This window comes from Thamnophis elegans, chromosome 14, assembly GCF_009769535.1.
Source record: "Thamnophis elegans isolate rThaEle1 chromosome 14, rThaEle1.pri, whole genome shotgun sequence".
Taxonomy (NCBI): Eukaryota; Metazoa; Chordata; class Lepidosauria; order Squamata; family Colubridae; genus Thamnophis; species Thamnophis elegans.
In genome coordinates, this window is record NC_045554.1 from 18,402,965 (window position 1) to 18,428,312 (window position 25,348).

General features: G+C 40.5%; 1 protein-coding gene across 1 annotated transcript in view; it reads left to right on the top strand.

Moving 5' to 3' along the window:
• Positions 1–25,348, top strand: part of USP7 (ubiquitin specific peptidase 7) — a 100,387-nt gene that overhangs the window by 61,332 nt on the left and 13,707 nt on the right. The window contains 15 exon segments of the mRNA XM_032230357.1: positions 553–661; positions 8,484–8,614; positions 9,998–10,052; positions 10,958–11,038; positions 11,119–11,209; positions 11,874–11,956; positions 13,186–13,295; positions 14,698–14,854; positions 15,481–15,625; positions 17,383–17,513; positions 20,764–20,898; positions 21,057–21,158; positions 22,081–22,186; positions 23,759–23,851; positions 24,196–24,263. Of these exon segments, the coding sequence (XP_032086248.1) occupies positions 553–661; positions 8,484–8,614; positions 9,998–10,052; positions 10,958–11,038; positions 11,119–11,209; positions 11,874–11,956; positions 13,186–13,295; positions 14,698–14,854; positions 15,481–15,625; positions 17,383–17,513; positions 20,764–20,898; positions 21,057–21,158; positions 22,081–22,186; positions 23,759–23,851; positions 24,196–24,263 (1,597 nt within the window).

A 25,348-nucleotide genomic window follows, 5' to 3' on the forward strand; every position in this document is an offset into this window, starting at 1 on the left:
ATAGAGAAGCCAGGTTCACTTTACAACCTTGTGACTAACTTAGCAATCGCAGTGATCCCCTTAGCCAATGTCTCACTTAGCAACAGAAATTTTGGCTCAATTGTGGTTGCAAGTCAAAGATTACCTGTATTGTAGAATTGGTATAGACTTGGTTGCTTATCATAAATTTGAGCGGTATAATCAATAATTCAGTTTCGGACAAATCATTTCACAGAGGCGTAGCTTTTAAGCAGCTTTCATTTTTCAGATACATGACTTTTTCTTTGGAAATTGCTCCATCTTTGTTTTTAATTTCTCTCTTTGTTATGGTTGCTTTGTTCCCAGTCTTGAAAAGATTTCAGAATTCTGAACATGTGTACGGTTATCCTAATTGCTGCATAACAGATGCGCGATTTGCTGACAGTTCAATTTGAATCAGCTGGATTTCAGTGATGGAAACCAAGCTCTAGCTTGATTCTGTGTGTGTGTGTGTGTGTGTGTGTGTGTGCGCGCGCGCGCTCGCAAAATGTGTGGAGGCCCAATTCTAATACCCTAATTCTTTGAATATTCCAGATGGGACTCCAAGAAGCACACAGGATATGTGGGGCTGAAGAACCAGGGTGCAACTTGCTACATGAACAGTTTGTTACAGACATTATTTTTCACAAACCAACTACGAAAGGTAAATAAATATGTATTCAAAATGGACTCTGTGTGTGTGTGTGTGTGTGTGTGTGTGTGTGTGTACACACACACGTATGTACACATGCACACACATGGGGTGCGGTGGCTAAGACATTGAGTTTGTTGATCAGAAAGTTTGGCAGTTCGAATCCCTAGCGCCGCATAACAGAGTGAGCTCCCGTTATTTGTCCCAGCTTCTGCCAACCTATAATTTGAAAGCACATAAAAATGCAAGTAGAAAAATGGGAACCATCTTTGGTGGGAAGGTAACAGCATTCCGTATGCCTTTGGTGTTGAGTCATGCTGGCCACATGACCACGGAGACGTCTTTGGACAGCGCTGGCTCTTTGGCTTTGAAACGGAGATGAACACTGCCTCCTAGAGTCGGGAATGACTAGCACACATATGTGTGGGAACCTTTACCTACCTACCTATCTACCTACCTCTCTCTATCTATGTGTGTGTGGTGCCTTTGGCTTCGTGCTTGTGAGAGCAATCGATCCGATTCACGCTTTGCTCACACAAGCACAAAGCCAAAGGCACCAGCCTGAAGATGGCAAGTGTGACCTCGTCGAAATATCGCCAAGACCAGCATAGGTAGGTATGTATGTATGTATGTATGTATGTATGTATGTATGTATGTATGTATGTGTATATGTATGCATATATATAATATTTCAGAGAAGGCATCAGAATGTCATTTTTAATGTTTGTACACAGAAATAGTGACAATAAAGATTATCTTACCATTATCTTTAAAAACTTTTGCTACTGGCCCAATATTGGTATACATGCGCATTGGAGAAGAAAAACATTAGGACCACTCCCCTGGGTTTATTTCTGGGTTTGAATTTACTGGCGATTCCTTAGGAGATGCTACATTTATGGTTACCTCCCATCGGAATCTTAATTTGCAGCCCCTGTTTGTTTTGTGCTGGAGTATTTTTTCCCCCTCTCCCGACCGATAGCATTCACTTTATGTAACGGAGACAGCCCTGCTATTAAGAGGAGTGTGATTGTGCACAGTCATAGATTTAGTCTCGTGACTCGTGCACACAAGCAAGGCTTTTCCAAGCACTGCGAAGCAGCGTTAGCAGCAGCAGCAAAGATAGTGGGGATTCAAATCAGTGAAAGGAAGAAAAGGGCAGTGCCATTTTATCCCTGGTTGCCGGTTTATGGCATCTCAGAGCTGCTCAGGTGCCATTGTCGTCATGAGCTCCCATGTTCCCTATTCAGAAAAACAGGGTTAACTGGGCTGCTGTTTGCATTTTGTTCCATTGTGAATTTTGTCGTTAGATTTAAATTAGATTTCTCCCATGAGCAAAAAGTCTCTTTCAGCGTTTTTCCTGCTCAGTGTTTTAAGTTTTCATTGGACTTTACAGAAAGGATAAACGCTGATGGCTGGGAACAGCCATCTTTGATCGTAAAACCCTTTTTTTTCTGTGAGGAACTCTTGAAAGGGATGCTACAGGTAGTCCTCGATTTACAGTTGAGCCCAAAATTTATGTTGCTAAGTGAGACATTGTTAAGTGAGTTTTGCCCCATTTACGACTTCTCTTACCATGGTTGTTAAGTGAATCATTGCCGTTGTTAAGTTAGTAACCTGGTTGTTAAGTGAATCCGGCTTCCCCATTGACTTTGCGTGTCAGAAGGTTGCAGAAGGGGAGATCACATGACTCCAGGACGCTGCAACAGTCATAAATATGAGACAGTTGCCTGAATGTCTGAATTTTGATCACAGGACCATAGGGTTGCAGCAAAAGTCACAAGTGTGAACAATGTCATAAGTTACTTTTTTCAGTGCCATTGTAACTTTGAATGGTCACTAAATGAATGGTTATAAGTTGAGGGATACCTGTATTTGAAGATGAGAAGGAACTTTTCATGTTACTGATTTTTTTTCTACGGCCCCCATCCCATCCATGCTCCCATGATTGAGTTTACTAAGTTTCTGCGACGAATGTAGTTAGATCTCCACATTTGAAAGAAAAGAGGCAATGAAGCACCCAAAACATGCCGATGGAAAGAGGCAGAATTATCAGGGAGCTCAAAGACCTCTTCGGTGAGGCAAGGCTAGAAAATTTGAAGGGCTTTGGTTTTTTTTAACAAATATATCAAATTAATGCATGAACAATGTGACACCTGGGTGCATACATTCTAATATAAATAAAACTAATAAAGTTAATCATAATTATTTCAATCAATTTATATATTTCTAATAATGATACACATTTATATTAGGTTGTAATCTGTTATTATTCAATTATTCCATGTTTTCTCTTGTTGTTACTTTTATTTTATTATATAAAGGTGTATACACTACTTTTCCCACTTCTCTTATTTCTATCACTTATTCTATCATGTCACCCTTCATTAAAAGACTTTTCCTTTCTATCCTATCTAACTTCTAATCATGTCACTTACCTAAAAAAAAAGATAGGGAGAAAAGGAAAAGGAAATCAGAACAATAACAAAAAAGAGAAATAATCTATCCATTGTCTCTTGTCCACTTCAATACTTTAATTGCTATGCTCTTTTTGACTTGCCTCCCAAATTCCTCTGTTGAATCTTTATCTCTGCCTGCCATCTGCTTCTTGTCTGCTCAGTCTAGGTATTTGAAGGTCTTTATAGGCAGTCCTCAACATACAACCACGATTGAGACCAAAATGTATGTTGCTAAGTGAGCTTTGTCCCATTTTATGACTTGCCTCGCCACAATCGTTAAACAGATTCCCTGCAGTTTTTAAATTAGTGGCACGGTTGTTTAGTGAATCGGGTTTCCTCATTGACTTGGCTTGTCAGAAGGTCGCAAAAGACGATCACACGACCCCGATGTGATTTGAGGCATTTTAAAATCATCCATCCTGGCATAAAGAAAGTGGGCAGATAGAGGTCCTTTTGGACTTTTCCTGACATTAGAACAAATCCTAGCTCCGGTGGAAGAATTGGTGTAGATAAAAGAAAGCACAACTTCACACAAACTCTTTCATCCTACAAGACTCTTCACCACCACAAATCGTGGCCATTAGCTTGAGTGGCTTTAAAACCTGTTGGAATAAATTTTACGGAGGATGAGTCTTTGAGTGCTTTTGATCTCGAAGACCCTCCTGTGAATGTCTGAGGTAGCAGAAAATGCTGTCATAAACCAATTCCAGCAACTTCCAAGGATTCTTTCAGTCCATGAAGCTTTGATCCTGCAGAATACAGAAAAGTGCTTGGATTTTCATGGTTGCTCCACTCATACACTTGAGGAAGGCAAGCGGGTTAAATTATTTTCTCCCACTCCTCTACCTTATTTCCTTATCTCTAGTGCTTTTCTTGGTATTTTATGGCCCTAAATAGTAACAAGCTGTCTTACCCTTTTTTTTTCAACATGTCCACATTTTTTTTAAAAGCAGAAAGCTTTGTATTTTGGTTTATTACTATCTTCCTGGTTAATAATGAGGGTCCTTCGTTGTTTAGGCTTTGTGCCAAAGGAAAGAAAGCCACCTTTGTTTTTGCTTCTTGTTTTTAGAGCACTTTATTTTCCTTCTCTAGTTCTTTGATTTTAGGAAAGTCAATCTCTTGGATAGCTCTGCAAACTAATTACCCCCGAGAGTTCCTTTGGCCTTTTTGGCTGTGAGTAGTTGCAACTAGAGTCAACTAAAGATGTTCCACTAAATAAGATAACAGATTAACAGAGTTGGAACGTGGTTGTTCTCATCGCTTCCAGGAACGGTTGCTGCCTTGTGTCGGTAGACTTTCAGAATCCTTTCTGCCTTTCATCACAGGTTCACAAACAGAATCATGGAAAGTTCAGTGTACTGTAAAGAGCAAGTGGTCAGTCCCTGAGCTCCATTCATTCTCCAAAGTTGACTCACGACATTTGTTGAAAACCAGGCCAATGAGATACAATTTTGCCTGATAAATATCTCCTACTTCTGCAGCAGGTCTGGAAACCCATCGGAATTCTTGCAGGCAGAAATTTTCCATTTTATTTTGCAGAGCAGAGCTGGGAGATTGCAAAGCATACTTATCCTACTCATAATACTTTGTATTGCTTTATGTAAGAGGGAAGAAGGACAGCAAACATTATCCTAAATTTTGACCCAATTCAACCTGCTATATAAAGCAAAATGATAGGATGTGATAGGATAAAAGAGCACATTGGCCAGTGTGAGAACAAGTGATGCCCTGGATTTTTGTTTCACACAGACTTGAAAGGGCGTCCCGTGGAAATCCCCTCTTCAGCATATTTCTACAAGCATTTGACCAAGAGGCTGGGGGGCGGGCGGGGGGGGGGGGGAGTGTATGTGAGTTTGGTATTCAGAATTGTTCTACTGATTGACCGTATCTTTCGGAATATAAGACACTCAGAAGTAGAAGATGCACCTAGCTTTTGGGGAGGAAAGCAAGGGGGGAAAAATCTGTCTCTGTCTCCCAGCAATTTGCCTCCTTGCACCAAACAGTAAACAGTACAAAATATATACACTGTTTGTGGTGTTACATTTCAGACTATACTTGTACAGATGCTGTTAAAATTGATGTGGCCTTCTGGAAGTTTTCTGCTATTTAAAAGAAGATACAATAGCACTGGGCCTCTTCAGATCAAGCATTTATTTTAAAAAGCTTCTTCATTTTGTTAAGTTGTCTAGAACAATAATAAAGCAGTCTTTAAAAAATAAGTCTAATAATTTGAACATTCTATAAGAATTTATAGTTATTGACTTACCTCCTTGTATAAGGTGACCAGATTTTCAGATTGGTAAAGAGGGACACCTTTGACCTGGGGTGGGGGGGGGAGACTTGATTAAAAATTTTATACGGAGCAACAAAAATAGTATTGTAATATTTGTTTTTTATTTCAACATAACTACAATTTACAAATATAAATTGTAACTGTTGCCAAACATCAAAATTTTGATCATGTGACCATGAGGATGCTGCAACGGTCGCTAAGTGTGAAAATGGTCACTAAGTGTGAAAAATGGTCATCAGTCACTTTTTTCAATGCCATTGTAACTTTGGTCACTATACCACCTTTCTTGCCACAGTTCTTAAGTGAATAACTGCAGCTGGTATTTTGTATTTTGGATAGAATCTTTTTTAAAATAGTCTAAGACAATTTAAAAAAAGAATCCACACAGAATAAATTGAAGTAAAACATTTCAAAGTATTGTGCATAGAATTTTTAAAAATGGTTTCACTTCAATTTATTTTGAATAGAATCTTTTTTTAAATAGTTAAGACACAGAATAAAAATATTTTAAAAAATCCTATGCACAATAAATAAAATATTATTTTAAAATACATTAAAAAAATAAAAGAAAAAACCCAGCTCACTTACCAGCAGGCACAAATGAGCACTCCAAGTCAACCCAAAATGATGTAGATGTTAATACAAAGAACTGAGCAACTTAAAATGGTGAAATTAGTCAGGGAAATATTTTTCAAAAAAACTTCACCACCATTTTTTCCGACCTCCAACCTCCGTGCCCCTCCCCTCCGGAAAATCCAGGAAGTAATACTTGCAGCTTCTCTAGCCAAGTATTTCCTGGAACTCTATGGTACTTGGTCATTTTTTCTTATAAAATGAGGTAAAAGGGGCGCGGGGGGGTCCGTTTTCTTGCTTTAATGTTTTAATTATATCTTCAATGAAAGTACTGAGACAGAGAGAGAAAGGTTAGGACAGAGTGTCTTTTGTCTTGCCCCGGTTAGGATTTCTTAAGCAAATCCACTGGGCTTTCAACATGAAGCCAGAAAATCGGGACTTTTTTAAAACGCCACGGGACAAATTGTTATAAAGCGTGACTGTCCCACTGAAATCGGGACGTCTGGTCACCTTATCCTTGTAGCAAACAGCCTGTTTCAGTTAGCCTGATTAGAAGAAGAAAAAACTTGCCTTTGTCTCCTTGCAGCAACAGCAGTTTCACTTCAATTTCAGTTAAGCAGGGGGCTCCCGATGATCAACTGTTTCTAGGCTGCAGGTATTGCCATAGCCTATTGAGCCTCCGCAACCCCATTTTCTCCATTTGCTGCAAGGAGGTAAATTGCTGGGAAGCAGATGCCAAAGGGTGGGGGCGGTGTGGTGGGGTCGGGGCTAAATTTGGCATATAAGACGCACATCAAATTTTCACCCCTCTTTTTGGGCGGAAAAAGGGTGTGGTCTTATACTCTGAAAAATCCAGTAGGTTAGAAGTTGAACAGCTCCATTTCAGGCTCCCAGGATATGAAATTGCTTGATAAGGGAGTTAGTGCCAAAACAAGCAGCTCTGCGGAATAGATAGTCAAGGTCGATCAGGTGCCTCGAGCTGCAGGAGGCCTCTGCCTGAGGCCCCCTGCCTCAACTGGAGTTTGGCACATCTGTATTTCTTGGACTCCTCCACTAGAATTGTGCAGGGCGGTGCAGTGACTCAGAGGTTAAGAGGCTGGGCTTGCCAGCAACCCAGGTTCGAGACCCGAATACCAAGTGAAAGGGTAAGCTCCCATCCTCGCCCCAGCTCCTGGCAGTTAGCAAGCATGCAAATGCGAGTAGATCAATAGTACCTCGTCGGTGGAAAAGTACAGTATTCCATGACCATGCTGGCACAAGACCACCAAAATGTCTTCAGCCAGAGTTGGCTCAATGCCCTTGAAGCGGAGATGAGCACTGTCCTCTACAGTCGGCAACAACTAGCGGAGTAAAATCCGCCGAGTCTCCTTTACCTTTTACTACAACTGTGTAGTTGGGAGAGTTGTGGTCTTAGGGGAACTGAGCATTCTGATTCTGAGCTAAGAAATCTGCACTTCTCTCTGGTTTTGAGGAGAATGACTTGGGGGGGCCATCAGAGTTTTGTTTAACAGTTGACCTTAATCCTGTTTGAAATTTGTGAGATGATCCATCTTTATAATAATATCCCAGGATGTGAGGGTAAAGGCCGGATAGAAGTCAACAGTAGAGCAACATGAAATGGCAGCCTTTTTTAAAAAAAAAAGAAACAGTTTTTAATTTGTATTTCTCATATATACATTCACAAACATATAATCTCATAACTATTATTAATAATGTGTCTTATCTTTTAATATTTATAACAATTTTTCTCCTCCTACAATTAATATAATTGAGATTGCTTTTCTACCATTCCATACATCCATCTTATTTTACAACAACTTCTTCCTCCTTCCTTCCCTCCCTTCTTTTCTTCTCTCTTTTCTTTCCTCCTCTCCTTTCCCTTTTCTACTTCCCCTCCCTCTCCCCTACCCTTCCCCTCTTCTTCCCTTTCCTACCCCCTCTCCTACTCTTACTTCCCCTCCATTTCTTCCTCTCCTATGAAAAGGCAGTCTTGTTTAGAAACTCCTCTCCCTTCCCCCATCCCTAATCCCATGTTATAAATCCTAAAAGCTGAGTGGAATCTAAGTGCCATTTTCCCAGACTCAAACGGAGGACTGGTTTGGTGGTAGTTTGGCTCTCAAAGACCAACCTGTTGTCTGATGTAAACAACCTTTCCCTGACAGCAGCCTGGGTTGTTGTTGGTTATCGCAAAGCAGGTTGTTCAGGAGTATTGAACTGAATTGGCCAGCAAATCACCAGAGGGAAGCAGACATTAGATGAAAAAACAAAAGATTCTCCAGGTCAGGGCTGTCCCAAAGGTGCTTTTTTCCAAAAGGTAGTAAACTGGACTTTCTTTTTCCTTGAAGACGTTTTGCTTCTCATCCAAGAAGCTTCTTCAGTTCTGACTCAGAGCTGATGAAGCTTCTTGGATGAGAAGTGAAGTGCTTTGCACCTTTGGGACAAAGCATTAAGAACAAAAGGATTGGGACCTGATTTCAGAATTTAAACTCAACTTCCATGTACTTTTTAGGCTGTATATATGATGCCTACTGAAGGAGACGACTCTTCAAAAAGTGTCCCTTTAGCGTTGCAGAGAGTCTTCTATGAACTTCAACATAGCGACAAACCAGTAGGAACCAAGAAGCTAACGAAATCTTTTGGGTAAGTGCTGGCAAGGGGTTTCCAAGACCTCTTCAACAGCTAAATGATAAACATAATTTTTCTGGTCTCTTTAAATTGTGTACCTTTTGTGAGTGCAGACGGTGCCTTATTAGGGCTGCAACAAAATTAAAGCATGTTTAATCGATTAACCCCACAAATCTTAATCTGCGTATTGATTCAAACTTTCATATGGGCAGAAACAATGATGGTTTTTTTTTGTAAAAAAAAATGCTTGCTGGCATAATTGGGAGGCATGTGCTTAATCACAACAAACCTCTTTTAATCAATTAAACATTGCAGCACTACTTAGGTGCAGCTCCTAGCGCACTCTGGCACTGAATAAATGTGGCTGTGCCCTGGGGCCTGATGGAGGTGACTAATTTAAGTTAGTTTCGGTGCATCTTAAAACAACGAAATCCTTTCATTTGAAGCCCCTCAACAGTCTGCTACCAATATCCTGTCATTCTTGAGCATCACCTGAAAGCAGAAAGGAGCAGGCCTGATTCACAGGGGGAAGAAGTTGGCATTCACTACTTTAAAGCAGGGATGTGGAATGATGGCCCTTTTATGACCCGTAGACTTCAGTTCCCAGAATTCCTGAGCCAGCCATGCTGGCTCAGGAATTCTGGGAGTTGAAGTCCGCAAGGCAAAAAAGCACCACGATTCCCCACCCCAGTTTAAACTAACAATGAACTTGGGGCATAGGACGTTCTTATAGCCAAGGGATTGTGGCCATGTGTAGCCTTTTCCCCTTGGATGACTTTGCTTGATGGAAGGGATCCCAACACTATACATGTGACCTCATGTTGAAGACAGAATATTTCCCAGAACTTCCTAAAATTCCTTAAGCAGAATTGTTGTCTGATTCTTAAACCAAACCAGTCTGTAACGCATGCCGTCATACGAGATTGTGCCAAGTGTTATTATGTAGAATATTTGCAAGATTAATACAGGCTCTGGTTTGTGGTCCACTGTTTTATGTTCCTTCGGTTTTATTTTGCATCATGGACCAACCGTTGCCTTTTATTTTTGTGTTTATGCAGCAGGCTGTTTTGCTAGATCACTTTCTTCTTTCACTTAACGCCCCATTGGGGCAGGTGCCCGGCCTCCTTGGTGTGTAAGGTTAAGCTACCATCGTGATTTTCTTTCCAACGGAAAGAGAAGTGTGTTTCCACGTGGCCAGCAACCATTCAGAGCAGAGCAAAATGCAGCCTTTGATGATTCATTAAGAGATTAACTGAACTCCCAAAGGTTTCATAGCTAATCTCATTTTAATATGTCCTTTTTGTTATGTTTTTTGGTGCACCGAGTCAGATATATTTGATGCTTCTGGGTTGCTTTCAAATGTGAGCATTTTTTAAGTGGTGTTTTTGTTTTTAAAAGATGGGAGACTTTAGACAGCTTCATGCAACATGATGTTCAGGAATTATGCCGAGTGGTACGTATTGTTTCTCTTCTATTTTCACTCAGCAGTATTCAAATTGAGAGTCCTGTCCTTCATTCAGCCTCTGCATAAGGAATAATCACATTAAGTCTCTGCTTTTATTAATTTAGACAATTCCAGTTCCGCTGGATGGATGGATTTTAAATTTTGTCTTGACCCTGTCCATTTTCTTACCCTGGCTTCACCTTCTTTTTAAGGTGCAGACTCCAGCATGTCACTCAAAAGCAAAAGTGGTCCTACCACCTGAAAAACAGGCCTTTTGCTGGTTTGTAGAGTTTGATGGGCCTAAGGCAGTCACCCCAGGGCTGAGCTCAGATTTTTACAATCCCAGCAGATGATAGCATTTCCGCTGATCCCAAGAAGCTTAAGTTAATATTTTGGATGAGAGACCTCTGAGAAATACAAGTTAGACCGGGAAGATACAAGTTAGACCCCCCCCCCTCCCTGAAATAAAAAACACTGGCAAACATTTCCATATTGTTACCAAGGGAACTATATGGAAATAGTTATGAGGTCACTTGGAGTGCAGTTTGGCTGAAAGGAAGCTTTTCTTCGACCAACTGGGAAACCTATTTGATAAGGGAAAGATCTGAAGGAACGTGTAAATTTGTTTTCTTGTCGGTAATTTAATTTTGTTGTAGCATGTGCAATGACAATAAAGTAAACTAAACTTAAACTAATCGACGTCTATGCCTTTCTTAAATGGAGAAGTTGCCTTTTTGAGATCTTCAGAACCTGCAATCGGACTTTTAAGACAAAAACCAAATAATTACCTGGCTGGGCTTGCGTGAGAGATAGCCGAGCCCCCTGAGCCCCCGTTGCTCCCTCCTGGGTTGTCCGACACATAAAATTCTAATGGCTGCTCATTATTAATTCAAGCGTTCTATTTTTTTCTTCAGTTGCTTGATAATGTTGAAAACAAAATGAAAGGCACCTGCGTCGAAGGGACCATCCCTAAATTGTTCAGAGGGAAGATGGTGGTATGTATTAGACTTGGGGAGGGGTGGGAAACAAATTGTTCACCTGTCTCGATATCCCACTGCCTCATTTTTATTTGCAGTCCTATATCCAGTGCAAACACGTAGACTATCGATCTGAACGAATAGAGGATTATTATGATATTCAACTTAGTATAAAAGGAAAGAAAAATAGTAAGTATGTGTGTTCTCTTAAGTAAGAAATCATGTGCCTCAGATAAGCCCTTCTTTATCAAGAGAAGAGAATAACTGTGGAGTCCTTTACTATTCTCTGAGCTTGGTTGTTTGCTTGGAGACATTTCATTACCCCATTAAGTAACATCATCAGTGATGATGATGATGATGATAATGATGGGGTCAGGGTTAAGGTCTGGGCAGAAGTGTAGTGTCCTTAATGCTCTCTTGAGCTTGGTGGTTTCCTTGCAGATGTTTCATTACCCAGCTAGGTGACATCATGAGTGTAGAAGAGAGTGGGGTTTGCTCCAGTGGTGGGATTCACTTGCCTTTACTATCGGTTCGCAAATGTTCTCAAAGGTCACTGGGCAGAGCCTCCAGCAGTTCGCCCAAACCAGTAAGAACTGGCAGAATACTACTTCTGGTTTGCTCCCTATGTGCAAGCAAACAACCAAGCTCAGAGAGCACCCAGGATTCCTGAAACATCCTCCTAAGAAACTCAGTGCCTGATTTGTATTATTGGAAACTAGCTCCCTACTTTATTTAGTTCTGAAATACTTTGGTTCAGTTGAGAGGGAGGGGAAAGAGTTGTGCCCACTGAAATGTTTCATACATTTTTAATATGGAGTTTATACCTAAAGCCCTTCTTCCTTGTCTCTTTCAGTCTTTGAGTCTTTCATAGATTATGTTGCAGTGGAGCAGCTGGACGGAGACAATAAATATGATGCAGGGGAACATGGTTTGCAGGTACGCTCGGCCTTCAACTAGCTCTGTGGAATTGCAAAAGATGCCAGAGAAACGTAACTTGCCAAAGCAGCATGTTTGTGTTTTGAAGTGTGTTTATTTATTAACGGTGCTACCACAGAAAGACATCTCTGGGTGACATACAATAGCACAACCAACAACAAGCATAGGAGTAGAATCCCAAATCTAGAAGCCAAGATACCGTGTTTTTCAGAATATAAGACACACCTTCCCCCCCCCCCCAAAAGAGGGTGAAAATCTGGGTGTGTTTTATACACTGAATACAACATTTTTGGCCTACTGAAATCCCGCCCCCTTTGTAAAAACGGATGTGCAGAGGGTTTGGGAGGCTTGCAAAGTGCTCCTGAGGGCTGGGGAGGGCAAAAATGAGCAAAAAACAGACCACTTTTGCCTCTCTCCCCAGCCCCCAGGAGCACTCTACAAGTCTCCTAAAGCTCTGCATGACCCCCCATTTTTTCAAAAAACGAGGCATGCAGGGGTTTGGGAGGCCTGCAGAGTACAAAAATGATTTTTTTTAAAAAAATTACCTCTTCAAAATATTGGTGCGTCTTATACTCTCCGGTGCGTCTTACAGTCCGAAAAATATGGTAACAACTGTGGCAAGAAAGATGGTAAAGGGGCGGGGGATGTAAAATTTACTCACGTGTCTCACTTAGCAACAGAAATGTTGAGCTGAATTGTGGTCATAACCTGTAGTACAGTGGTGGGATTCAAAAATGTTTACTAACAGTTCTATGGGTGTGGCTTGGTGGGCGTGGCAGGGGAAGGATACTGCAAAATCCCCATTCCCTCCCGATCAGCTGGGACTCGGGAGGCAGAGAATAGATGGGGACAGGGCAGCCAGAGTGGAGGGACGGGGGGGGGGGCGGAAGGATGGAGCGATTAGTTACTGGCTCCTGTCAGAATTAATCCTTCCACCCACCTACCCGCACCCTCCAGCCCCAAAAGGGGATCACACAACCCCAGGACACAGCAACGGTTGTAAATATGAACCAGTGACGTGGGGATGCTGCAATGGTCATAAGTGAGAAGCACAGTCATGTCACTTTTTCCAGTGGGGTTGTTAACTTTGAACAGTCACTAAATGAACAGCTGTAAGTTGTTTTATGGCAAGCTGGGGGCCCATTTCGCCATTCTGGTTGAAAACCGGTTTTTCAGGGGTGATGTGTAACTCAATTGTGCATTTGTGTCTCTCTCTGCTTGACACTCAGGAGGCAGAAAAAGGGGTGAAATTCCTCACGTTGCCACCAGTGCTGCACCTACAGCTCATGCGTTTCATGTACGATCCCCAAACGGACCAGAACATCAAAATAAACGACAGGTGACATATTTATGGGTGACCTTTAGGATCCTAATGAGTGTGTGTATGTTTCAATTGCTACTGAACAGATGAGGATAACTTTGCACCATAGCTGGTGGCTGCATGTCAGAGGGTTCTGGTTGCCTAGGGAGCAGTAATACATAATCCCGAATAGTTCACTTTGAGCAAATGGAAGATGCTAACTGGAATCCTGGGATCTTGCTTACGTTACAACATGCCTCAGATGTCTGTGTAGATTCTCTGTCATCCAGGTCATGGTTGTCCCAAAGGTACTTTTTCAAGAGGCCACTGGACTTCCTGGTTTTCCTTTGAAGACTTTATGCTTCTCATCCAAGAAGCTTCTTCAGCTCTGAGAGGATGGTGGGGGATGGAAGGATTGATACTCCTTGCAGACAGCTGGTCATTTGCATCCTTTTAGCGGAGTTAAGGTCACCTGGAGGTTTATCTGTGTCATCAGGGTCAGCTGAGTGGTGTAAATGTGTGTGGGAAAGGATGCAAATGACTAGATGTCTGCAAGGAGTATCAATCCTTCCATTCCCCCACCATCAGAGCTGAAGAGGCTTCTTGGATGGGAAGCAAAACGTCTTCAAAGAAAAAAAAAACAAAGTCCTGTTGCCTCCTGAAAAAGCACATTTGGGACAACAAACCTCACAGTCTTCAGAGCTGTCCTCTCTTGAGCTTTTTGTACCAAGCAGGAAACTTCAGGGACGGGACTGCTGTCCCTCCCTCCCTTCCCACCCTAGATTTTAAGAAGAGCCCTCATGCTTTCCAGAAATGCTTTCACTAATAGACAATCTCTGTTCTTCGCCAAGTAAAGTTGGGAGAATCATGGGCTATAAATAAATAAATAAACGAGAAGTGGGCTAGTGAGGTGAGTTGGCAGAAGGCCATTCCTCTCCATGTTCTGTCCTTTTGGTAAATGATGTAGAAAAACTCAGCTTTCTTTGTAGACTCTTAGCTTTTGCAACAAGACTAAAATTGATGAGATTCTAACCTCAATCTTCATGGAATTGGGAAGATGGGGAAAAGATAAAGCTGAAATTTTTCTGCATTTGGCAAACTGATTTCAGAACCTGCATCAGGAAAACTTCTACTATTTCTCCCTCTTTGTCCCCCCCTTCTTCCTTCGTCCCACCATCCTTCCTTTTTCCTTCTTTCTTCCCTCCCTCCTCCCTTCTTCCCTCCCTCCCTCTTTTACAACTCCAGGCACTTAACAAACAATCATAGACAGCACAAAAATTCTGCAGTAAAGAGATAAAATTGTCTGGGACCTATACTTAATAAGAAACCTAGCAATGCAACTGATCTCTCAAAGATGATGCACTTATGAGTTGCACAGAACTTGATTACTGCATGCATTTCCAAACCCCGTGTAATTCTTTTTTTTCTATTCTTGTAAAAGGTTTGAATTTCCAGATCAGTTGCCTCTGGATGAATTCTTGCAAAAAACTGATCCTAAAGATGCTGCAAATTATATTCTTCACGCAGTGCTCGTACACAGTGGTGACAACCATGGGGGGCATTATGTTGTTTACTTGAACCCAAAGGGGGATGGAAAAGTAAGTCATAGAAAAATCATCAGGTATTTAACTGGAAATTCTTTAAATGAAGCACCTGTTAACAATTTTAGCATCAGGAATGATATATTTTCCCCCCAGATATAATGTCTTGAAAATTGTGGAAGGTTAACTGAGATTTTAGAAAAGTTATCAGCCTTTTTATCAGATGCGGGGGGGAGGGGGCTGTTTTCATAACTTGAATAATCTATAGTTTCTATTTAAGTGCTGCTACACCAAATATTTTTAGTATGCTAGATATCAAGTTTTTTTTTTTTAAGAAATAGCCATGCAATCTTCTTTCTATATGCTACGTTTAACATGCAAGAGGGATTTCAAACAGTTCCAGTACAAAGGAACAAGCAAGGAGAAACTGGATCAGTTCTGGGACTTTCCTTGGCTTGTACAGTCTAGAATCAGCCCTAGCAACTCAGAGAAGCTCCGGTATCAAACTTGAGGCTTGTCAGTTCTGAGCTACATAGCTGGGTCTGCTTGCTACAGGCAGTTTGCAGTTCTTAGATAAAATTAGAATAAGTTTAAGTGTAAGTTTCTAAAATTTAGAACATGAACGTTCTATTGAATACTTTCTGCATATTGCAGTTTTTGAATTCATTGTTTTATTTTCACAGTGGTGTAAATTTGATGACGACGTTGTGTCTAGATGTACAAAAGAAGAAGCAATTGAGCATAACTATGGAGGCCATGATGATGACCTCTCTGTGCGGCACTGCACCAACGCATACATGTTGGTTTATATCAGGGAGTCAAAACTAAGTAGGTGCACCAGTCATCTGTTCTACAGACTGTTGAAATGTAAAACAGACCTGAATGTTGTTTTTCTCCATGCTGTGTTTAACAGCCATCTCACATTTTGCACTTCTGAAACCACGTTTGCAAAAACTGTGATGTTGAAAATGAAGGGAAGGCAAATGAGGTTTACAATTATAAGAAGAGTGTTAATTGTTTCTCTAATTACTTAAAGTATATTTTTAAGGTGGTATCTGCTAGGTTTCTTTTTGTGAAAAAGGAAGAGTATTTAAGAAGCCTGATTCCTGGACACTCAACTTTCAAATAGGGATTGAAAAAAACTACTAGATATCATATGGTCTCCAGAGCAGTTAAAAAAGCTGAAATCAAAATAAACTGCTTCTAATCAATAAATAAGTACAAGGCTTAAGCTATTGGCAGCTCAAGAATCCAGAATGAATTTATCTGAAGCTCTGCTTCTTGTTTTAAATTTATCTCTCTCTCTCCAACATGCACAAATAATGTATGTGGCATACTGAGTACAGAAACATTTCTAAAATCCCACTGAAGAAATTGCTGACCTTCAGAGATGCAATAATTTGTATCCTCTGTTTTAAAAAAGGATGACGTGTGATTAGCAGTCTTCCTGATGTCAGTTTGGGCAGTACTTCGTGGAATCTGCAGTCAATCTTCAGCTGTTAAGAAATCGTGGTTAAGAAGCTTAACATTGCAAAGGAATGTTGTATCGTAGTGTTTAAAAGATTGCTAACAGTATAAATAAATAGTGTTAACTGGAAGAGTGACATTTCAAATACTAAAGTTCTTTCTAGCAGTTCACCAATGCAAATAGTTCATCATTTCTGATAGAAAACTGACTTGAAAGGATTGCCACAATCCCTCTGTTACGATACAGTTTGTATTATGAAAGAGAGGCTAATGAATTCCGCTGTCTTGAAGAACATACAAAGGTATCTTAGGCAGGAATCAGGCCTCTTGTTCACCTAATTAATTAATCTCTGGGCACCCAACTCACTAATACAGCAAGCCGGGCAACTTACAATTTTATAAAAAGTGTTAAAAGCTCTAAAAACAATTTAAAGGATTAAAAGAACCAAGATGATGGACATCCTGGGTGAGAATCTTCTCTACCCTTCATCCACCCCCAATGTGGCAGACCATTGTCAGGGCCCAGGCCAAGGAAAAGAGCCAAGATTTTAGGCTCTTCCAAAAGACCAGGAGTGGGGAGAGAGGACTGCTAAGAAAATATTTCAGAGGATGGATGCTGGAGCATTCCTTAGATGTCCCATCAGATGATATTCCTTCTTGGACAGTGCCTGCCACATTCAGAATAACAGAATAAACGAGTTGGAAGGGACCTTGAAGGTCTTCCAGTCCAACCTCCTGCCCAAGCAGAAAACATCTGGACAAATGACTGTCCAGCCTCTTCATAAAAAACTCCAGTGTTGGGGTACCCACAACTCCTGGATGGAAGTCCTTCCACTGGTTGATTATTCTCATTGTCAGGAAATTTTTCCTTAGTTCTAGATTGCTTCTCTCCTTGATTAGTTTCCATCCATTGTTTCTTGTCTTGCCTTCTGGTGCTTTAGAATATAGGTTGACCAGCCCTTCCCGTGTTCCTGGACCTTATGGGTTGGGTAGATATGTTTGGTGAGAGGCAGTCCCTCAAATGTGATGGATGGATTAAGGGATGGACCAAATGACCATCCACAAGTCATTGGCTGTTTTGTTCTGCTCCCCTAATGCCAATGTTGTATCTCTTGCAGGTGAGGTTTTGCAAGCAGTCACAGATCATGATATTCCTCAGCAGCTGGTGGAACGATTGCAGGAAGAAAAAAGAATAGAGGCCCAAAAGAGAAAGGAGAGGCAAGAAGCCCATCTCTATATGCAAGTACAGGTGAGCTTGGAGAAGGAGCTGCCTTGGATATTCTACATCGTTTCTGCTCGTTTTCCCTTCGTTGGACCTCTTTCTCACCCCTTCCATCTGGATGCGGGTCATTCTTATCCTAATAACTGAACCAGCCAAGGCTAAAAGTTCATCCCTAAGTCTGGTTGAGTTTGTGGCTCAGGGGACTCTTGTCATTCCCAACCCAAATCTTTGTGATGCGGGGCAGGTTCTCCCCTTAAGACTTAAGTATAAGCCGTGGAAGTTGATTTGATGAACAGTGGTAACTTGGTGCTCATTGTTAATTGGTTCTGGGAAGATCATTGAGTAGCAAACAAAATTTTCCCACAAGGAATAATGTGGTGAGTCACAAAGCAGCGGATACTGACATGTTCTAGCTTGTGTGTTGAGTACCACACAAATGATGGACAAAATGTTCGTGTCAAAAGGTGTTGCGCACCAAATTCAATGGGTTTCAAAGCAGTTGAGTATCAAGGAACCACTTCCTTGACTTACAACAGTTCATTTAGCGACAGTTCAATGTTGCAAGTGATTTGCGGTTTTTCACACAATCATTGCAGTATCCCTGAAGTCACACGATCAAAATTCACATGCTCAACAATCAGTTATGATGATTGCAGTGTCCTGGGATCATATGATCTCCTTTTGCAACTTTCTGACAAGCAAAGTCAAGGGGGAATCCAGCAATCATGAAACCAACTGTTAACAAATGCAACGATTCACTTCACAATCATATCAAGAAAGGTCATAAAATGGGGCAAAATTCACTTAACAAATGTCTCACTTAGCCACAGAAATGTTGGGCTCAATTGTGGCGGTAACTCAAGTAGTACTAACTCTTATCTTTATCCGCATTGGTGCTTTACAGCATTTCTTCTCTCCAGCTGGCACATGGAGACCAACAGTTCTAAAGGCGGTTTGATTGCTGTCTCCTCTTCCAGGCTATCTAGTCATTTGAATATTTTTCAGCACTGCTTCCTATGATAGAAACTAAGCATCTGGGCTGCATTGTTTTTCTTTATGTTTACAGTATTTCAGAATTTATTTATTTATTACGACCAGAGACCAGAACAAATAAAAAAATCTAGAATAAAAGAATAAATAACAGATAAAATCCAGTCTGTCAATTGTGCATGGTCTAACTATACTAAAATCACAAGCCATAAACTGTGGGGCCTGTAGTCAGTTTAATAGTAAAAGGGAAAGGAAAAAGCAGGGCAAGGGGTTTGCCGCATTTGTTGTATAAAATAGCTATGGTGGGTTTGACGCGTGTTTCGAACAAATTTGGTATTTGGTATTTATTCGATTTGTAAGCCGCCCTATTCCCCGAAAGGGACTCAGGGCGGCTGAACAAAAACCAGGGGAAGGGGAAAAACAAATACAGAAAGTAAGACAAACAGGACAGTGATACAACAGCTTAAAAAAGCACAGCAAGCACAGCAAATTCGAGTAGGGGGGGGGGGGACTCAACCTCAGGCTTGCTGGGACAGCCAGGCCTTAACGGCTGTCCGGAAGGCCTGAAGGGTGGCAAGGGTCCGAATCTCCACGGGGAGCTCGTTCCAAATCCCCAGTGCTGCTGCGCAGAATCTGGCCACCGTGCTGTAATTCCGGACTATTTGTCCTTAAGCAGCCATTGGAGATAAGCAGTGTCGGAATGGCCAGGATACCTAGCAATTATTGGAAAGTTAAGTTTTTTCTGAATCTCTCTGTAAAAGGAACATCAAAGGAATACGTGACCAGTTAATTTACACTCATAATTAACCTTAATACATTTTTCCAACTTCTCAAAGTAGCTCTCCTCCACTTGCATTTGATGCTAAGGGGAACATAGTTAATATAGAACTAAGACTGGGTCAACTGGGAGAGTTAAAGCTACTTGATGTGTTTCAATCAATACTTGATGGGTAATAGTAAAGTTCCTCTCATTGTAGATACTGTGGGAGGAGAACTAAGTTCTCCAATGATGGCCTAATATCAAGAGGAGACAAGAAAGCTCTCATGCCCATTAGTAAAGTTGATGTTTTCTGCACGAAATGTTTTTGCTGCGCATTAGTTAATTTGATACAGAATCCTTTTCCTTTCCACTTATGGAGGATGGTGGCGGTTGGATTTGAAAGGTAGAGTCTACCTTGCCTCTTTCTGCCTGCCTCAGGGAGCCCCCTTGTGTCCAGGTGTTGCAAGTGCCTGCAAAAGGCAGCCCCAATTCATTTGTATCTGCCAGGCAGTTTTCAGAGATTACAGGTAGTCCTCGACGTATGACCACAATTGAGGCCAAAATTTGTGTTGCTAAGTGAGATATTTTTTTAAGTGAGTTTTACCCCCATTTTACAACGTTTCTTGCCACGTCTGTTAAGTAAATCACTGTAGTTAAGTTAGTAAGACAATTGTTAACTGACTCTGGCTTCCCTATTGATTTTGCTTGTCAGAAGGTCACAAAAAAGTATCACATGACCCCAGGGTGTTGCAACAGTCATAGATATGAACCAGTTGCCTAGCATCCGAATTTTGATCACATGACTATGAGGGATGGTGCAATGGTCATAAGTATGATAAGTATGAAAAACGGTCATAAGTCATAACCTGGTTTCAGTCAATTCTGCTGAACGTAACTGAGTTACATGCCTGTTTAATTAAGCCACCATAAACAACCTTTAAAGAACCTATTAGCACACTTTCAGCAGCACACTTCTTGCCCTTAGATTTCAACTCTTTTCATAAAAACTGATACCATGTAATAATATAGTGTGATGAACAACTGTATTTGAAAAAAAATATGTTCTTAAAGGTTGTTTATGATGGCTTAGTTAAATAGGCATGTAACTCAAGTTACATTCAGCAGAATTGACAGTGATAAGTCACTTGTGCCGTTGTAACTTTGAACAGTTACTAAAACTGTTGTAACTCGAGGACTATCTGTATGCCCTGCTAGGCAGAAGTTCACAAAAGGTGTTAGCTCTGTAATAATCAGACCCATTTCAGAGTTAGATTGTAGTATTCCCACCCACCCCAAAAAATATAGTTGAGAGGAACTAGAAGCTAGAGCACAAATGTTCGACTTCTAAAGTGCCCATCTTTGTGGAAATAGAGAAGGCTCCCATTGTGATCCATGTGGTTTCGCTAACCCTGATGTCTTCAAACTTCTCCAGAGCTGGCTGGAGAATTCTGGGAGTTGAAGTCCACAAGTCTTAAAGTCGCCAAGTTTACGGACCTCTGCACTAACCCAATGCTTGTGTAATTTCAGATAGTAACAGAGGACCAGTTCTGTGGCCATCAAGGCAATGACATGTACGATGAAGAAAAAGTGAAGTACACAGTGTTCAAAGTCTTGAAGAATTCCACACTGACAGAATTTGTTCAAAATCTTTCCCAAACAATGGTGAGCTTCTGCAGGAGGAGGTAGCGATTTAGTCCCTGACCCTTTTTTTTGCATAGAATAATTTCATCATTTTGGGCATTGAAAACCCGACAGTGATCTTGTAATGACTTATATTTTTCCAGTCATCATGTTTGTTTGCTTTTTAAAAAATTTCGTAGGGCTTCCCACAAGATCAGATACGGTTGTGGCCGATGCAAGCGCGAAGCAATGGGACGAAAAGACCGGCCATGTTAGACAATGAAGCTGATGGCAATAAAACTGTGAGTGCACATCAGAGAGGAAATATGACTTCTGAAGTCTTGTCCGATTCCAAATGAGTTCATTTCACCTATTCTAGGGGTGACATGATAGCAGTCTTCCAATATCTCAGGGGCTGCCACAAAGAAGAGGGAGTCAAGCTAGTCTCCAAAGCACCTGAGGGTAGAACAAGAAGCAATGTGTGGAAACTAATCAAGGAGAGGAGCAACTTAGAACTCAGGAGAAATTTTCTGACAGTTAGAACAATTAATCAGTGGGACAGCTTGCCTCCAGAAGTTGTGAATGCTCCTACACTGTAAGTTTTTAAGAAGAGATTAGATAACCATTTGTCTGAAATGGTATAGGGTTTCCTGCTTAAGCAGGGGGTTGGACTAGAAGACCTCCTAGGTCCCTTCTAAAATTCTATTCCATTCTATTATATCCTCATTTCTCCACAGTCGTCTTAAGATAGATACATAACATTTTGCACAGGTAAAATTCTGTTGCATTGAAAAGTGCATGACAAAATTAGTACATTTTTTAAAAAAATCCAAGGAACCTAAATAATATTTTAAATTTACATATGCTCTAGATTGAGAGCCAACATAGCTAAGACACACCAGTCTAGAAATCAGGAGATTGTGAGCTCTAGTCCTTTCTAGGTGTAATTAGTTGGACCTAGGAGAATGCCAGGATTTAAATACTGACAAGACAAAAATTCAAAATCCAGAGCCCTAGATTAGAGCTAGCTGATGAAGGCCATCCTCCCCAAGTTATAGCAAAATTTTAAGCCCATGTTTCTGCTAATCCAGTGCAACATTTGAATTATTAAAAATACTTTAAACCTGCTTTTCTTCACTGATGCAGATGTAATACTACCTGTTCCTTCCTCTGACTATGTTGCACTCATTGCTTATTTCTTTCTCCTTTATTAATCGCTCACAGATGATTGAGCTCAGCGACAATGAAACCCATGGACAATATTCATTTGAAACAGTAGATCCAGAAATGGCTGCTACGGGAGCAACATTACCCCAGTTCGACAAAGACCGTAAGTCCCGTGGCTTGCAAGTTTCAGGCCAAAGTGAGTAATACGGCCATCTTCCATTCCATAGAAAAGTCAGCATTTTAGATTGTAGGATTTCGAAGCTGCTTGTATTGATGAAATGTGTTCTGACCTAGGCTTCCTGATAAGAAGTACATGCTTACTCCACAAAACCCTCTTTTATTTTAAGGCTGTGATCTATGTTTCATTCACAACCTGTAATGAGTCACAAATAGTTTGTAAAGAGTCCGACAGTAGGCTGCCAAGTTTTTCGGGATAAGGCTGATAAGCACCACCTTTATCTTCCTTGAAATGCTGCCAAAGACCTAATCGGCAGTTTGGCAAGGCACACAGAGCAAAAAGTCAAAACAGAGCTTCAGAATGGTAAACTGACCAGAATGAACAAAGCTCCCTGCCAATCAGGGAGCCTTACTCCCGAGTCGCCCTTTTTGTCTTAACTGATCTTGCCTTCTGGCAGCTCTGCGCATGCGCGCACTGGGAACAGGTTCCCCCTGTTCCTCTTCCTCACTGAAATCTGACTCTGGAGGCTCCGGAAGCAGCACATAACTCCCAGACGGCCCTGTCCCGCTCTCTGCCTTAGACGCAGAGGCCTCGTCTGAATTGAAGTCTGCACATTTTAAACTGCCGTGGTTGAGAAATACAGGTCAAAAGGAGCCTTGTGGATAGCCTTTTGACCCCCAGTTCCAGATTGACAGCCTCTGAAGCCCCCCATTCCCCAAATGTATCCTGAACACCAGGGGAACAGTTTCATGCCCCTTTAAAACAAGAATTAGGACAGGGTCCTCAAACTCCTGCTGATAGTACACCTTCAAGAAGTTTACAATTGAAATCATGGCTGCTCTTACTGGTAATTGTCAATGCAATCCTGGGTGATACTATCTCACCGTGCTGGTTGGGAATTTTGGGAGTTGTAGTTGCCATTAGGCACATCACCTTCAGGGACTAGGGGATGGGTGCAGAGCTCCTTATAGTGACCCTCTAATTGACCCCAAATGGCTTTGGATCATCGTTTTGATCTTCGGCCATTTATCAACCCCTTGGATTGTCCCACTGACCCCCTTGGGGAACCCTGAACTAGATTAATAGTGTGGTGTAAACCCTAAAAACAAGCTTAAACCAGTTTTATTTTCCTTTTAAGATGAGCGAAAAGAAGGAAGGGACATTCTTAAATTGATTCTTTAACCTGCATGATATATCGAGACTGATGAACTGGAAACAGTTCAGAAGAACAAGAAAAGATATTAAAAATTGGATTTTGATCAGTTAATGGACTAGTCCTGGCTCTTGTCTCCATCTGTTGCAACATGATTTGTTTTAAACAAATAGTTTTAAGATTGAATAATTACTGTATTTTGATTGAAAGTACAATTAAGATTGGCTATATGGCTGATTTATTAATCATTTGAGAAGGAATTAAAACTACAATCCGAATCATTAAATACCAAACATTTCTCTTATATTTTACATTACACAAAATATAATCAGTTGAAATATATACAGCTCAGGCACAAATGGAGATTTTGTTCTTCTCTGAAAATTGTCTTTACTTTCTTGTAGACGATGTGATGCTGTTCCTGAAAATGTATGATCCAAAGACACGAAGTTTGAATTATTGTGGACATATCTACACACCTATATCCTGCAAAATACGTAAGTTTGGGATATTTTTGTCACTCCTAAGGAGCCCCCTAAGAATTGTGTTAAGCCAAAAGAAAAAGAAATTATTCCACCCCACATATTATGCTTTGCATAATAGAATTCTGTAGTTTCAGATTATATATTTGTCTGAACTTGTTAATATAGGATAGCAGACATGGCCTCTAATTGCCTGAATCTGTGAAGAAGGTGAGAGAAGCTAATTTTGAGCTATAGTTTTGATCTCTGAGCTAAACCACAACATTAGATAATTAAAGTGATTTCTAGATGCAATATTTTTCCAAAGAAGCAGAAGTTGCAATATGTATATATATATTTTTTCTGTTCTTCCTCCAAAGGTGACTTGCTGCCAGTTATGTGTGAAAGAGCAGGATTTCCCCAAGAATCTAATCTTATCCTCTATGAGGTTTGGGCCATTTATTTACTTTTTCTTTAAAAGTAGAATTATTCTTTGAGACATTTATCTTGGGGGGAAAATAGGCTGAATGTTATGATATATTGTCAGAGTGAATGAATGTCTTTACAGCAAAATAAACTTGGAGCAATCCAAATATGAACACATTTCTTTAAAATGTGTCTTCATTTTTCCAAATAGTTGGATCAAATTGCAAGGTTTGGCAGTTTTTCCAAATAATATTCCAATCACGATTTGAATTTTTTTCAAGGAGAGTTTTTTTTATTTAAAAAAAATAGCAAAAAATAGCAGCATAATGAAATGCATCTTGTAACAATTCATTTGAAAATGATGCTGATCTCCTTGGAAAATATATTATATGGACTTAAAAAAAAGACTTGATGGATAATTTTGAACTTTTATATAAATTACTAATGAATTATTTTCCAGGGTGAGGAGGGCGGAGAGTTTGGTGTTTTTGGATCGTGGTTCAGGTCGGAGGGAGTTGGGAGGTGTGGTGTAGATGGGAGGGTAGTGGAGGCTGAACTAGAGCTTATTTGAGATAGAAAGTAAATTGATTTTTGTATAAACTGTTATTTGATTATAATGCCTGGAAGGATACACCCAGGGAGTCTGCAGGAAGGCGGAAGCATATATGAGAGGAGTACGGATGAAAATAAAATATGTATGTGTATGTATATGTGTGTGTATATACATATATATGTGTATATGTATGTATATGGACACGGATAGAGGCAGGACAAGAAGAGTTGGATAAGGAAAACCGAGAGAAGAATTTGAGATGTGTTTATAAAAGGGACAAATTAAAGGTTTGGAACCAGACAGATATTTAGATAAAGAAATAAGGTCCCTAGCTAGAGAAGAATTCTATCTGGTTAACTTATTTGGTTTCAATACAGTTTAAAATCTGCAAGCAATTAATTAACTGAGATTAGGAATGATGCACATTGGTTCAAGTCTTAATAATGATGGGAAGCTGAGCTCAAGTAAAGAGTTTATTGATTTTTCCTTTTTTTTAAATTATTTCCTTCTCTTTTTTTATCTCTTAACCTTCAATGTACTTGGTTTTTAATACT